Raw genomic sequence first — 17312 nt, 5'->3', positions numbered from 1 at the left:
TTCCTTTCTAATTTTTAATTGACTTTATAAAAGTCACTTTAAAATTAGACTTAATAACTTTATCACTTAAAGTCACTTTTAAATTAGATTTAACTTTATAAAATTATAAAGTCATTTTAGGAGAAAAATTAAATTCTTTTGGACACTTTTCCCTAGGCCAAAGATCAAAGCCTAAGGGAACCACCTGTCCTCCGGTACCAAATTTCAACAACAAGAAGCCTATATATTGAGCAGTTCGACTTCATTTGAAGAGTATCATCAACAAGTTCGATCTCTAAGAAGCAGTAGCTGGAAAAGAGTGCAAAGTTGTAGGAGAAGAAGGAGAGAAGCTGGAAAGAGTAAAATCGAGTTTTTGGGCTACCTTTCTCTCAGACGTGCGGAGATATTGAGCGGAAGCTGGAGCCGAAATTATGTCTCTGCAACAGGGTGGAAGTTCTGAAGCTGGGGGCTGAAAATCTATTGCTGGGGTCGAAATTCTGATCTGATGTTGCACTTTGAAGAGCTATGACTTGGAACGTTGAGTAAAGGACATCTACAAGGAGGAAAGGATGACTTGGTGGTTGGAGAAGGTCTTTGTCTAGGTCTAAGAAGTCAGGAAGTGTCTCATCTTGAATTGAATTACTGAAGGAAGAGTTCTTGATTGGGTTTTCCCCTTATAGGGGTTTTGCCCTGGTTGTCTTCACACACACATAATTTGGTAATTGCTTGATGAAAGATAATCTAATAAAGAAGTAAAATAGGCCAACATAATTCACAAGTAATTATCAAGAAAGAGGAATCAAACCCTAATATCTACTAACATTGATTTCTCAACAGTAATAACCTTAAATCTTTCACACTGGCAACTATAAAATATTTAATATTTAGACTGAGAAAATAATCTTTAAACTATTATATTTGTTGGAAATACTACGAGGGGGTGAATCAGTATTTCCTTAAATTTTCACAATTGCTTAGTTTTCTTAAACATTCAGAGCATTAAAACAACATAAAAGTCATCATCACATCAATGAACAGTACACAGAAATTTCATCTCAACCAAATGTTGTGTTATGTATGATGTACATATAAATTTACCAGATAAATCTAGAAGGAAGTACAAAACTCCCCAAGGGTTTTACCAGCAATCTAGAAGGAAGCAAATGCTCCCTGAATGGTTTGGGCTCCTATACTATTGATAGGTGGTTGTCATTGATGTCAACCCAAGCAGCACTAGGAGCTACCCCGATCTTCCATGGCAAATTTGACATGGCAATTCATGGAATCTTGTGTCAAGATCCTTCTAGATAGATTCTCCTCGACGAGATGTTTCCGTTGATATATGGTACGCCTCATGGTTCCTCCTAGTTTGAGAGAAAATTGAGGTTGAAGTTGAAGACCCAGTTTTGTGGGCTAAAACCCCAGCGGGGTAGAGACATGACACCTTATTCACCAACGGTTGTCAATATATGATAGGGATTCTCACCGTAATCTCACCACATATAAGTTGAATAAATTCAAGAACCAAAGGCAGTAAACCAATCATTGACTTCACTATCTAGGTGGGACCATATGCACTAAGCCAATCATTGATTTCAAATTTCTATATTTCTAAGAAAGATCCTTTACACAATATTAAGGGTTAGTTATTATTATTTAATTAATATTAATAAAATTATATTATTTTGATAAATTATTTTTCCTTATCAAATGAATTAACATTATTTTAAGGGATTATTCTTTTCTCCAACAGTCTACTAAGAAACCCTTAATGGCTAGGAAAATCAAAAGGTCTCGGCATAATTAAGGTTTGAAAATTCCAAAAGAGCTAACAGCCCTCTTTCCTTAGTCCACAAGGCATGCAACATGTTTTTTTTAATTCCTAAACCTCCAAATTCTACCTCATAAGCCCCCCAACATTCACCTTCTTGTCTATTAAAAGGAAGCCTATACCTACTCTTATGATATACGCTTGAATCGATACAAGTCTGAAACAATCTCAGCCATGTGGAGATAGTGAAAGATCAAAAGAGTGGCTTGGAATTTATTTGGGTGTTGGTTTCTTTAGCATTTGGAGTTCCGTGTTATCTCACTACTGGAGTGCTAATTCTTTACGCATTAAAGATCAGCAAAACTTGAAAAGGGCCTCTATGTAATCTGTCATGAAGACCGAGCTCTAGAACATTTTCTAAGGCAGCAATCCGGAAGCCTAATTTGAAGGAGAAATGTTGTGAAAGGACTTTGATCTGTTTCTATTGCAGGACAGTAAGGGTTATTAAAATTCATATTAATTTTATTGGGTCCAGGGATTTGCTTGTGCATCCTTTTGTTACAGATAGAAGATTAAAGGCTTATTGAAATATCCTACTGTGGTTGCATTAGGGAAGCCATTACAGAGCAGAGAGGATCCTTACCTCAACATTTTGTTCGTGCCATAATCCTCTTATTTATGGGCAAAGATATAAACTTACACTTGACAAGGGCTACCATTTAGGTCTGTTTGTGAAGCAAGTTTAAGTCTGTTAGGACTAGCTTTTAGGCTAGTTTTAGGTCTGTTTAGGGCTACCATTTAGGTCTGTTTGTGAAGCAAGTTTAAGCCTGTTAGGACTAGCTTTTAGGCTAATTTTAGGTTTGTTTAGGGCTACCATTTAGGTCTGTTTGTGAAGCAAAACCTTGCTTCAGTAGGTTCAGTTTTGTATCATTTTTCAGGTCTGAATATCTGAAGAACTGATCATGGCATCAAGGTAAGCTTTATGTGTGTATTTCTTATTAATTTCAATCTGGCTTGTGGTTAATGGTGCAGGCGGAAGATATCTTATACCAGGTCAGTTTGGTTTTTAAATTTACATAAGTAAGTTTACATGCCTAGAACTAGGATATAAGGTTTAATTGTATGCTATATTGTTCACAATTGTATTTTGGATCCTAGTATTCGTTGAGAGCATTGTTGGGTACAGGGTATTCCTTGTTTTGTTTTTGGAAATTGGGAGATTCGTTTGGACATTTTCTCTTGCATTTTCTAGGCATTTTTTGGCGATTTTGGTGATCTAAAGCATAATTTGAATTTTTTTGCAGGGATCTGAAATTTTTCTGAGGCCTTTAAGGCCTAGTTGTGCCTCCATTGCCCTAGCCACAGCCCTCCTTAGCCATTTGGGTGAGCCGCTGGCCATTTTTGGCCTCCAAACCCTAGCCGCAGCCTTTCTTTCCCTTGCCATCAAGCCCAAAAGGCTGCTAAGCCCTAGTCGCAGCCTTGGTTGTGACTCTAAGGTCTTGTCGTGGGCGTTTAGCCTCTTTTGCAAGCCCTTTAGGGCTGCCTTGCCCCTGCCGCAGGCCTAAGTCGGCCTCTTCTTCCTCCGCTGCCCCTCTTTCCTCCTCCATTAACCCTCATTCCTCTATTGTTGCCTCCTCTCCCTCAGCCACTGTCCTTAGAGGGCTAAATCATTAGGCCGCAGCCCTTTCTTCGCCTCTCTTTACCCTAGTGTAGGCCTTGCTGCCCTCTCTCTAGCCCTAACGCTAGCCTTCCTAGGCTTAGCGTGGTCCTTTCCTAACCATCTTTGCCTCTTTCAGTCATTGTTTGGGTATCATTGATTTTTTGCCTCTAACACTTGTGTTTGCATAGATTTTATGGGCTAACAATGGTAGTTGCAGGTGGTCTAGTCATTAGAAAGATTTTGCCAAGCAAGCAGGTCATCTTCTAGGCCTAAAGGCCTATTGGATTGCCTCTTCAAACCCTCAATCCCTCTCTTTCATCTTTGTTTTTGATAGCAACCATCTGATCATTTGTTTATAGTGGCATAAGCATTCATCTCTTGCATGCATAGGCATTTTCTAACTATTTGTTGTGAAAATTCTATCACTGCAACAACTGATTTACTTTACCTACTTATTTTCCAATAAGTTATTTATGAAATTCCTTCAATAAACATTCACACAAATTCTGCTGCAGATACCACACCATAATATAGAAACAAACACATGCACAAGAATCAACACATCGACACACATATTTTGGACAACAGTCCCCGGGAAAACACAATGTGGGAAAACCAGTGCAACAAGGGAGGATTTTATTATTCAGGAATTCTTCAGTACAACAGGGTGCCAAACTGGCTTACCCAACAGAGTGAAAAGTTCTCCAGCACTTCTCCCAGTCTCAACATCAGCCCCTGCCTCTCTGCAGCAGCACTGGGCCTCTCTGTGTCACCCATGCAGGCCCTCCAGTGACTACGCATTCTGTTGATGCCTCTGCGTCTGCCTCTCCAACCTCTGCGCCGGTCTTCTGGTGCTACTCCCGACTCTTTGTTCCGTACTTGCTGCCTCCTACTGCTCTCCAAACCACTAGTTCGAATTTCTCAGCTAACCCCGCTCCAAAAATCGAACTCACTGGTCTCCCAAAGCGTGTTCTCCAACTAACCCTCAAGCCTCTTCTTATACTTTTCTTGTTGGTCCATCAACGGCCAAGATTAAATCTCTAATCAATGGCTAAGATTAGATTTGGCTTGATCCATGACTTTTGGACCCTTCTAACCCAGTTTTTATATTAATACCCATTAATATTTTATTTTTCCTAAGTTTACACTTAGGAACTCCATTAAAAGTATTAATTATTTTAATATCTCCAAAACCGGTTAGAATCTGCCCAAACCATTTCTGGGTCTTGGAGATCTCATGTGCTTTAGCTTCTCCACCAATTTTCATGGCTAGAGCACATCCGATGCTACCCCAAATCAACACTCCCTCTTAGTGAGGACAGTGCTCTAGTAATACTCCTCACTGAGTCTCACCCTGATCATCCAGCATCGGTCCCTGTGATGATGCTAGGCCACCCTGCCCAACATCCTCTGCACTGTTGCATCCTGTACTGCTGCCCATGGTCCTGCCACTGCCACTGCTACATCTATACAGCAACTCCCTCTGCATCTGTGTTGCTACTGGTCCTTTCTCCCAACACTGCATCTGTGTTGCTACTGGTCCTTTCTTCCAACACTGCATCTGCACTGCAACTCCATCTGCCACGTTGCACCGTGCTACTGTTCACTACTATCGCACTGCAACATTACCCCCATTTATACTACTGAAATGGATTCTTTATCATCCCCATCTTTTCCCTAAAATAATCAAACTTTGTTCTTCCAAGGGCCTTGGAGAGGATGTCTGCCACCTGTTCTCCTGTAGGAGTGTAGCTCAACTGTACAGCTCCTCGTTGGACACAATCTCTGACAAAGTGACACCGGATATCAATATGCTTTGACCAATCATGAAACACTGGATTCTCAGAGAGCTTGATGCAACTCTGATTATCGCACATGATCCTGGTCGCCTCCATTTTTCTTCGGAATAGGTTCACAAGCAGTTTTCTGAGCCATATGGCCTCACACGAAGTTGTGCTCGTCGCCATATATTCTGCCTCAGATGAGCTCAGAGCCACGGACTTCTGTTTCCTACTGCACCAGGAGGTCATTCCTGATCCAATGTTGAAACAGTACCCAGAGGTACTTTTCCGATCCACTGAACTTCCTGCCCAATCTGCATTAGTAAATCCACTCAATCTGATATCCTTACTCCTGGTGTACAAGAGTCCATAATCGATTGTTCCCTGTAAATACCTGAGAACATGTTTGGCTGCTGCCCAGTGCGCCCTCTTCAATTCCACCATGAACTGATTGAGGGTGTTGACAGCGTAGCAAATGTCTGGCCTGGTATTGACCAGATACATCAGGGACCCTATGAGCTGCCTGTATAAGGTGGGATCAACATCCTTGTCTTTTGATGCATCAATCTTCTTCCAGTTGGTGATCATTGGAGTAGCCATGGGTCTACAGTCCTCCATCCTGAATCTCTTTAGGATTTCTGTAGCATATCTCCCTTACCCAAGGAAGATCTCTCCCTTTTGCTGCCGAACTTCCAACTCTAGGAGATAATGCATTTGTCCCAAATCCTTCATATCGTGGCTAGATTCTACTTGCAGTCCCCAATGAGCCTAGATAATCCTGTCAAAAAGAGATCATCCACATACAATACTAAGATTAGTGGCTCATTCTCTACAACCAAATAGTAGAGATTTGGATCTGCGTCACTCTTGACAAATCCCATCTTCTGCAAGTAGCCATCGATTCGACCATACCATGCTCTAGGTGCATGTTTCAGCCCATACAAGGCTTTCTTCAACCTGCATAATACATAAGACTTCTTCTCATGTGTCTCAAAGCCCTCTAGTTGTTCAATGTATACCTCTTCTTCTATCACCCCATTTAGAAATGCCGTTTTGACATCCATCTGATGAATCTCCCACCCCATCTGTGCTGCAAGAGATATCACGGTTCTAATAGATGTATACCTGGCTACCGGGGCGAAGGTCTCTTCGTAGTCAATTCCTTCCTTCTGAGCATACCCCTTAGCCACAAACCTGGCTTTATATTTCTCTACACTGTCGTCTGCAGCGTATTTGATCTTGTAGATCCATCTCGAACCTACCATTGATCTGTCTTGAGGCCTTGGCACTACCTCCCAGACATCGTTCACCATTATGGAGTTGTACTCCTCTACCATCGCATCTAGCCAAACCTGATGTTGAGCTGCCTCCTGGAAACTGGCAGGCTCCCCATCCTAAGCTACTAATGCCTGATATCTATCTAGTTGTTTTCGCTCCCTCTTATTGTTTCTTGGCGCACCGATGAAGTCCTCTGCATCTCGCAGAATCTGACGAAGTTCCCTGCTAGTTCTTCCTCTGCCAATAGGTGCTTCTGTTAGTTCCTCCTCATCTTGTGAATCTTCTTGACCCGAGGAAGAATTCTTTACTTCCATTGGTTAAAGAGATTTAACCAACGACTCCTCTTTTGGCTGCTCCTCGGAAGGCATTTCACGAGATTTTCTGAAAGCCTTGCAATCCATGAACTTCACATCTCGTCGAACCACTACCTTCCTACTCCCTGGAAGATAGATTATGTATGCCTTAGTGTTCTCGCTATATCCCACTAGATACCCTTTTTCCGCAGTTTGATCTAGCTTTTTCCTCTTTTCCTCATGTACGCAACAATATGCTAAACTCCCAAATACCCTGAAATGACTGACTTCAAGTGTTTTCCCTGTAAAAACTTTCTCTGGAGTAATCTTGCCCAATGGTCAATGAGGAGTCATGTTCTGAACATAGACTGTTGTGTTGCATGCTTTCGCACAAAGGAAATTTGGCATATCCTGATCATACATCATCGCCCTAGCTGCTTCTACAATAGTCATGTTCTTCCTTTCTGCTACTCCATTCTGCTCTGGATTGTAAGGAGTTGTCCACTCTCTTCTGATGCCCTCCTTAGTGCAAAAATCAGTGAAGTCCTTATCGACATACTCTCCACCATTATCTGAGCACAAAACTTTTATTTTCTTCCTAGTCAGATTCTCCACCAGAGCCTTGAACTCTTTGAATCAACAGAAAACCTCGTCCTTGGTTTTCAAAAAATAAATCCAAGTTTTCCTTGAGTGGTCATCAATGAAGGTAAGGAAGTACTCGACACCACTAAGAGCTTTAGTGGACATAGGTCCACAGATATCTGAGTGTATCAATCCTAGTACACTCTTGGCCCTGTTTTTACTTCTAGGAAATGTTGCTTTGGCATACTTTCCTAGAGCACATCCTCTACATACATCATCTTGTTCCATACTAAGATTCAAAACTCCTGTTACAGTGCTCCTGAGAATTCTCAGAGCCCCATGGTGCAAATGTCCCATTCTTCTGTGCCATAGTTCGTTCAAATCTTTGTCTCCATGACTGCCTATTAGTGCCATTGGTGATTCTAGTTGTAGTCTATACAACCTATTACTTTTGATCCCAATCTACACTTTCTTTTTCCAACTCGAGTGTTTGACGTATACTTTCTCCTTGATGAAGAAGACGTCATAGCCTTTGCCTTGAAGTTGCGATACGGAAAGTAAGTTCATCCCCAATCCTGGTACATGCAGCACATTGGTAGCACGAAACCGCTCTCCCGATTCTGTTTGAAAAACTATGGTACCCCTCCCTACTGGAGTACACTTTGCCTTGTTCCCCATGGTGATCTGAAAGTTCATCTTCTCCTCCTGATAATCTGAGAAACATTCCCGAATTCCCGTCATATGCCAAGAGGCTCCACTGTCTATATACCATACCTCAAATGATGCAAAACTACTCATATAAGCCACTTCTTCTTCCAGCCTGGAAGCCAACATAGAGAAATCAAAATCACTTTCTCTTGTGCAAGTTTCTGAAAATCTACGTGAGTCTCCTGAAGTAGATGCCTCTGCATCATGGTCTTGACCCATAATTGATTTTCCCTTCCTATCTCTGATTACTTGCTTTGATACCATGTGAAAATTCTATCACTGCAACAACTGATTTACTTTACCTACTTATTTTCCAATAAGTTATTTATGAAATTCCTTCAATAAACATTAAAATAAATTCTGTTGCAGATATCACACCATAATACAAAAACAAACACATGCACAAGAATCAACACATCAACAAAGATATTTTGGGCAACAGTCCCCGAAAAAACCCAATGTGGGAAAACCGGTGCAGCAAGGGAGGATTTTATTATTCAGCAATTCTTCAGTACAATAGGGTGCCAAACTGGCTTACCCAACAGAGAGAAAAATTCTCCAACACTTCTCCCAGTCTCAACGTTAGCCTGGCTGACCTCTGCGTAGCTCCCAGACACTCTACGTCAACCCCTGCCTCTCTGCGTCAGCACTGGGCCTCTCTGCGTCACCCACGCAGGCCCTCCAATGACTGCGCAGTTTGTTGTTGCCTCTACGTCTGCCTCTCCAACCTCTGCGCTGGTCTTCTGGTGCTGCTCCTGACTCTTTGTTTCATACTCGCTGCCTCCTGCTGCTCTCCAGACCACTGGTTCGAATTTCTCAGCTAACCCCGCTCCAGAAATCACACTGACTGGTCTCCCTCAGTGTGTTGTCCAACTAACCCTCAAGCCTTTTCTTATACTTTTCTCGTTGGTCCATCAACAGCCGAGATTAAATCTCTAATCAATGGCTAAGATTAGATTTGGCTTGATCCATGACTTTTGGACACTTTTAACCCAGTTTTTATATTAATACCCATTAACATTTTATTTTTCCTAAGTTTAGACTTAGGAACTCCATTAAAAGTATTAATTATTTTAATATCTCCCAAACCGGTTAGAATCTGCCAAAACCAGTTATGGGTCTTGGAGATCTCATGTGCTTTAGCCTCTCCACCAATTTTCATGGCTAGAGCACATTCGATGCTACCCCAAATCAACACTTGCATTTCATATTAAGTGCTCTCATTTAAAAGAGATAAATTGTGGACTGTTTTGACACATTTGGCATAAGTTTGCATATTGTTATCATAATTATCTTATTGTTGTCCTAAAAGGTTTTCTTTTGCTCATTTAATGTCATAAAGTTCAATAAGACTCTTGATATTGTTTAATGCTCTATTGTGAGAATGTTGTTAGCATTGATAACATTGGATTTTGGTTTAGTTGCTACATTGCTTCACGACAAGAGATCTAACACCTTGTTTTATTGTGAGTTTCATAATCATAATTGTGCACTAAATAACTTGCTCACAAAGCACCTAATCCTAAGATCTAATATCTCTTCGAATGGTTAATTGGTCATTGGACTGGGGCATATTTGTATCTCTTGTTCTTACACATTAGCAATGGGGATCTAATTGTTCTTTGGATAATTGGCATTGTGACAAATTATTGATATAACTTGGAGAATTGCTAATTGTGTTTGGAAGAACATTAATCACCTAAGTCACCTATTGCTTGAGCAAGTGTTTGTTGGCATCCTTGTCATTATTGTATTGTCTCTAAAAGAACCTTGGTTAAATTGCTCTAAGTAATATCGTGGATAAATGCTCTAATATCTTAACTATTATTGTCATTGGATTTATTGTTCATGTGAATGTTAATGTTATCTTTGACATATCGGTAAAATTGGCATAAAAAGCATCAATCTTGTTGCTTGTTGAAAACTTGAGCAATTATCTCTAGGTAACAATGGATATATCTTTTGATCACTATTGAAGTTGAGCACTTTATCTTGTGTTTAAGATTGTCCTTCATTGTTTAAGTACTCTTTGTCATAATCTAAGGATCAATTATAACTAAGTACTTAAGATCATAAGCAGTTTTAACTCAAGATCACTCAATCAATTTGCATTTGCATCCTAGGCCTAGTCTTGCATTAATTAATTATTAATTGACCTCCAAGCCTAAGCTTGGTTGATAGAAAGATAGAAACACCCATCATCTCATAGCTTGCGAAGGATGGACCCTCTCTAGTGGTTAACACGATGACCTTGCAATCGTCAAAGCCACAGTGTCTGCAACGCCGAAGGCACTGGGTAGTTAGATTTCAAGGAAAGGTATCGTTAACCAAGCCTTTGTTTGCTTCGCCTTGACTTCTCTCTACAACCTACTTTAGAGACTAACCTCAAAACAGCTAAGGATTAAGGGATACACCTAGTTAGGCATATAACTAAAATCAACCAAGATTTTGCATCTCACCTAGATTGTAAGACCTGCATTTCATCTAGGATAGCAAAGCATTTCAAACAGCGATTGTTCATACGGTCATTTGGTATTTATTCGATATAAATCAAGTAGTTGACTCCATAATGCACTGGTTTCATATAACAATCTAATCTAATCACTTACCTTGCTAAAATCAACCAAGTGGCTAGGTCATTCAATCGTGTCTCCCAGACTTGTTGGTTGCCAACGAGTCTTGCATTCCCATATTCCATAGGGACTACCCCCCATACCCTGTTGTTGGGAGACACTTGGAACGAAGAGGTCGGGATCAGAATAACAACCCCCTGTTATGTAAAAATTAGTTAGTTTAGGTTTATTATTTAATTTTCAGTTAAATTAGACGAAAGGGCGCGATCATAAGATCATGCCCTTTCCCCAAAGGGTGTCCTTGGCAGTATATAAGCCAGGTACCCCATTTGTAATCATAATCATCTATAATTCATCTTTTAATAAAATATTTATACATATATTACTGCTTTTCAAGAATTTTCCGCATTATCTGGTACCAGAGCAGGTTGCTCCTCAGATTAGCGCTGCACAGATTAATTTCCGACACTGTCATTACACTCCGCGTATCCGATACCCTCTCTTCCTCTACCATCGATCGTGCTGCCCACTTTGACGTCCACTTCCATTGACTTCCGTCACGCTGTTGAATCATAGCGTTAAAACTGGTCCGTACGGTGTGCGGTGATCTCTGCGGAATATCTGCATTGAATCGTAGCATTAAACCTGTTGTCCGTACGGTGTGCGGTGATTTCTGTAGAATATCTGCACCAAAAGAGTTGACGGTTAAAACTATTCTGACTGCTCAAAAAAGACGTAACTGTTGGCAGGGGACGTAACAGTCCATACGATATATGTAACATATATATATATATATATAAAGTTAATTTAATTAATTAAAATTATTTTAATTAATTAAAAAAAACTTATGTCATATAATTAAATTAATTAATTTAATTTAATTATTTAAAATATATATATATATATATATAGAAACTGGCAGATAAATACACGCCCCCGCAAACCCGCTCAATGTCGACAATGACAATGGCAGATTTTCAAAAAAAATTGTTGGATTCGGAGCATAAGATAAATAACAACCACGACAAGGTCAGTAAAAGATTAAATGAATTCCAGATCAAGCTTGGGGAACAAGCTGACGAAATCAAAAATCTTCACGATATGACAAATCGAATAGAAATAAAGATGGAAAATCAACATGTCCAAACAAAAGTAAACATCAGAGATGCCTTAACAATGCTGAAAATTCTGTGTAAAAGGTCGAATTGTACACCCGAACAACTACTAAAAGAAGGTGAAGAGAATCAAGAACACATCTCGTCAGATTCAACAAAGTCAACAGACTCTCATGAAAAAGTTGAATCCCCAAAAAAATCAGCGACACCCCGCCAAGAAGCGAGTAAGACAGCCTTTACAAACAAGCAACTTTGGGATACCTTTACTAATCAACACCCTTTTTTCGCTCAACCATTAAGCAACATACCAGCGAAGGGCAAAAGTCGAGAAGCCTAAATTCGATGGAAATGAAAAAAACAATGTTGCATGGATAAACAAAGCAGAAGAATACTTTGAGATATATGACATCAATGACAATGACGAAAAGCAAAAACAGCCGAAAAGAAATTCGAACCAATATTTTGGTCAAAAGCGGAAAAAACATATGTAAGACGAAGGATACCCCAGTATGTGGACTCAAATAATACAAGATATGTTCCACCACATCGTCGTGAAGATGAAAAATCTAATGTGGAAATGCAAAGGATAAAAGAGGGTAAATGTAAACGCTATGGTGAGAAGTGGGACCCCAAATATAGATGTGCTAAGGGAAAAGAACTAAAGAACCTATATAATTGTGAAGCAACCAATGATTCAAACAATGAAGGTTCTGACATAGAAGAAATAAAAGATGCCCCGGAATTCTCACCAGAATTAGATGACGGGGGTATTCCGCAAGTGTCATTATCAGCCATGACAGGTATATCACAACCTCAGACCTTAAAGTTAAAAGGACACATAAAGAAGAACAACGTAGTGGTTCTCATCGACTCTGGAAGCACACACAATTTTTTAGAGGCAACCGTGGCAAAGAGACTCAATATCTTTTCATTTCCCTTGCCAAACATGAAAGTGATGGTAGCTAACGGTAAGAAGATTGAAAAGGTGGGGAAATGCCATAAGGTCAATTTGCAAATTCAAGACTTTAATCTAGAATCTTCGTTCTTCACGGTACCATTAGGAGGAGTAGATGTAGTCTTAGGTATCCAGTGGCTACGAACTTTAGGTACTTATGCCGCCAACCATCAAGTACAATTTATTAAATTCAAATGGGGAGGTCAAAAGTACAAACTACACGGTTTCCAAGCACCAGAAAATCAAGTTGTATCATCATCTTAGATGATGAAGCTGAGTCGAAAAGGAGCACCTGCTTATGTAGTACAATGTCACCAATTAGAAATGTTATCTGCAAATATGACCAGAGAAGAGTCACCAGAGATACAAGATCTGATTCGGAAGCATGAAAAAGTATTTCAAGACCTACCTATGAAGATGCCACCTAATACGGAAATTGAGCATACAATAGAAGTCAAGGCAAGATCAGACCCCGTCAACATCAAGCCATACCGATATTCACATCACCAAAAAAAGGAAATTGAGAGATTAATCCAAGACCTTTTAAAGTGTGGGACCTTGATCATCTTGGAATATCTGATCAAGTGGAAGAACTTACCGAAGAAGATGCTTCTTGGGAGAATGAAGCATTTTGTCATCAACATCAGTCATTACGTATGCTTTGAGGACAAAGCATTCTTTCGAGAGGAAGGCAATGTTATGTAAAAATTAGTTAGTTTAAGTTTATTATTTAATTTTCAGTTAAATTAGACGAAAGGGCACGATCATAAGATCATGCCCTTTCCCCAAAGGGTGTCCTTGGCGGTATATAAGCCAGGTACCCCATTTGTAATCATAATCATCTGTAATTCATCTTTTAATAAAATATTTATACATATATTACTGCTTTTCAAGAATTTTCCGCATTACCCCCAACCTGAGTCATTGTCACGTCGTGCCTGTACAATCTGAGTGACAACAGGTATCATTGTATTCAAGTTTTGTGATAGTCATCTTCGTGTAGCCAACCTTTTGGCTCTCACGGAATAAAATTCAGTTTTGATCCACTCACTCTAGTTTGTTTGATTCAATTTTATCTATTGCAAATTATTAAGAGTTTTCAGCTATTAATTTGGGTAATTAGCCACTTAGACACACTTTCTTATTGAATTATTTTTCATATAAAGGTTGATTTGTGAAGGATTGTTCCACACTTTGAAACTAAGGATTTTCACTCACTTGTTTGGCCACTAACTTGCAGGTCAAACAGAATTTATCTTGCTGTTTTTTTATTGTTTTATGGCAGATTTACAGGAAAGAATAGCAGGTACAAACTTTAGGGACACTCCCCTGAGGTTGGCTAACACTAGCCCAAATGGAGAGGAAGATTTGCTAGTGACACTTGGGCAGATTTTCCTATATGTTTGCTGATGCTTACCACTGATTTTTAAAGTTTACATCAATTACAGGGTGTATATTTTAGTTGTAACAAGACTGCATGGGAAAACTATATTTTTAGTCTCAGTGATATGTAATGTGCCTTGAGCATATCAAGAGATAAAATAAGATAATTTTATTAATGTCCAACAAATGACCACAAAAGCGGGGACTGAAGAAGAATACAATGTGGGACTGCAAGTGTAGCTCCAAGAAAATGCTGAAAATAATATAAAGAAGGAAAGAAAGAAGCGGTAATGCTGCCGTGACACACATATGAAAGACCATGGCACGATACAAAATAATCAGTAGCCTGCCAAGAAAGAATGATTGAAATAGGATGATCTAGCAATGGAGCTAAAGATGTCAAGGGCTCCTGAATCTGATAACTGATCGTGAGGGCAGGGAACTAGGCACTGGCTCACTGTCGAAATGCCCTAGAGCCAGTGGTGGGTCCAACTGTATGAGCCTGGGGGGGTGTAGCAGCAAGAGATACTCCCAGCATATGAGGTCGACAGAAAGAAACTCTAAATAAATCTATGGCCACTCCTATGGAACTAGGAGGTAATCAAACAGCGTGAGACTGCCCTGCTCTGGAACTATCTAAAGCTGGTCCCTCTGGTGCTCTAAGAATATGTAAATTGATGTATGGTTCAGCATCGCCGAACTGGTTTCAATGATGTCCGTCAATCCCTCAAAGGCAGAGGCTGAGAAGAGACCCGAGATATCACCCTTCTATTGTCTAGTGCGCCCTGAACTTTTGTCCATTGCTTGTGGTTCTGATCAGACAGATCTACATGATGTAGTTCAGCAGAGTGTTTTTTATTTTTGGCCGAAATAAAGAATGATTTTTTTTCCTTTAGAAAAATAAAAAGATTTTAATATCTTCTCTATTTATACTTGAAATTTAGAACTTAGAAGTAAGAACACGATAACACTAGTATTCATATATATGGCACATGCATGTATGAAAATGGCAAATGGCAATTCTTGTGATTAATAGAAGTATAATCTCATTCAATATATAATTGGTGGCTACTTGAACATAATCGGTATATGACAACTAAAGTGAAATAATGCCTGCAAATGGCCAAAAGAAATCAATAGACCAAAACATGTGTGTGTTCTAAGGGAAAGAAAATTAGACATATGCAACCTATGTCTAAAAGCAATTCCCACAAAATAGCTATCTGGTACAGAAAACACAGACAGTAGCTTATAGAAAGATGATAAGGTACACGCTTTTAAAAATCATACTGAAAATTATTATATCCAAATTTGTAATGAAAAGCAGCATGGAAATGAAAAAGGAAGGTTGCTGTTTATATAACTAAATTAAAAAGCTTATCAATCCAACTTAGGAGGTTAAGAAGATCCCAGGACTTCACCGTAAAAATTTGCCCCTATCCTCTGGCCATTCATCTGCACCTCTGCTGTCAAAATCCTGGACTAAATCTCCTGGTAAACTAGCATCACACTTTCCACGCTTTACATCTCCATCTCTTCTGCCTTCCCTATTTTTCCGTTTTTTATCACCTTGTCTTCCACGGCCCTTATTCCTTCCATGTTCCTCTTGTCTGTTATAATATCTCACACGGACGCATTTTGCACTAGGATCAGTTCCTTCAATAGTGTCTGTCACAAGAAAACTTAAATTGGCCTTGAAGAAATTATGAACTGCCTGCAAGCAGCAGTATGCTACATTTAGGACACACAAAAAATATGCAACAATTAAATACTATCAAGAAGACCTGCACATTCCAATCAGTAGCAAACAAGTATGTCCATGGATAGGTACATAGCACAAGGCTTAGAATATACTTGCCGCTCTATGTGCTTTGTCAGGATCTGGTGAAAGGACAAGAGGAACAAGATTCTTGATATCTCCTGCAGAAACTTGAGCAAGCAAGTCTTTCAACTTTTCTGCATCACTTTCACCAGCTAAGTTTTTAAATGTCTCAACATGTATACTGTAATCTGAACTGTTTACACTGCTTAGCTGGCATTCCCTGCTACTGACTTCATTTGTCAACATAGAGCTCTCTTGAGGCACCTTCTTTTCCTAGCAAAAACAATAGCATGTCACATATATCTTATACTCTAAATGAAAAATCAAAATGGCTATATCCAAAAGCACAATGTATAGGTATTTACCTCTGTTGGAACATCCAAACATGTCAGATGCACCACCTTCCCATCACAGTCTACTTCATTTACAATAAAATCTGTATACCTGCAATATATGATAATTTCAAAACATCATTGTGACGTTTACTGGTCAAGATAATTCTCAGCCTCATTCAAAACTAAATAATTGAGATGACTAAAGATAATTTATGCAATGCCATATTAAGATGAGAAACATGCAAGAATGCCATATAAATAAGTAGCTATGCATCAATTCTCCCTCAAAGATAACTCTCCATTGACAACAAGAACGTGTAGTTCAACACAGTCATACTTTTGATTTCAATAATAGAATCAGAACTTAAGAGTATGACAATTATTACATGAATAATCTTTTAAAATATAATCAAGTTAGTAGGAGCCCCCTGTTGTATAGTGAAACTGTTGGACATCTGAGTTAGATGAGTATAATGAATAAAGAGGCTTGAGGCGTGCATGCATTTGAGTTTCCTCAGTCTTGTGTTTATATTCACTGCGTCTTCTGCTTGATTAGCCTGTGCTGCCCCCTGCTGGCAAGTTTTTCCCACTCACATGGTTTTGTTGACCATATAGCAGCTTAATATGAACCTGATCCTTCCACTGTGTCTGGAGGTAATTGTCAAGATAGTACCCAAAAAATACTTAGAAGTTTGTACTGAAGGTGTTTTGCAAGGTAATTCCTTGACTCCAGTGTTCCACGGGGATGCACCCCCCAGAGTGGGGGTGCATGCCCCCCAAGTTTCCCACACTCCGGGAATGGGGGGATGCCTGGGGAAACGTTTCCCCACATCCCCCTTTGCAGGGAAACCGTGGAAACACATGGGGAAATGTTTCCCGATGTGGGGGATGCAGTTTCCAAAAAGGGGGACATTTGTGTGCCCCCCTTCCCTCTCCCTGAAGGGGGATGCCTTGGTGTTCCCCCCAGCTATTTTGTCTAGCAACCCATGAAGATAGAAAAAAATAAGGGATAGAGCTTTGAGGATGTGAAATCTCATCTATCGCAGCAACTGGAAATTATTCTTCTAATTGTCAATT

The 17312-nt window shown here is 39.6% G+C and overlaps 1 protein-coding gene across 1 annotated transcript in view; it reads right to left on the bottom strand.

Annotated features, from left to right (window-relative positions):
• LOC149211035 (multisubstrate pseudouridine synthase 7-like) overlaps positions 1 to 17312 on the bottom strand; it is a 361532-nt gene that overhangs the window by 309416 nt on the left and 34804 nt on the right. Inside the window, exons 3-5 of the mRNA XM_089396877.1 lie at positions 16266 to 16344; positions 15933 to 16173; positions 15500 to 15788 (exon numbers count right to left, since the gene is read on the bottom strand). Coding sequence (XP_089253003.1) covers positions 15500 to 15788; positions 15933 to 16173; positions 16266 to 16344 — 609 coding nt within the window. The remainder of the gene's footprint in view (positions 1 to 15499; positions 15789 to 15932; positions 16174 to 16265; positions 16345 to 17312) is intronic.

This window comes from Pinus tabuliformis, chromosome 1_2, assembly GCF_031772625.1.
Source record: "Pinus tabuliformis cultivar Carrire ecotype Pingquan chromosome 1_2, CPIR1, whole genome shotgun sequence".
In the NCBI taxonomy this organism is placed as follows: domain Eukaryota; kingdom Viridiplantae; phylum Streptophyta; class Pinopsida; order Pinales; family Pinaceae; genus Pinus; species Pinus tabuliformis.
The sequence above is the reverse complement of the archived record's forward strand: the minus strand, read 5'-3'. Positions and strand labels throughout refer to the sequence as shown.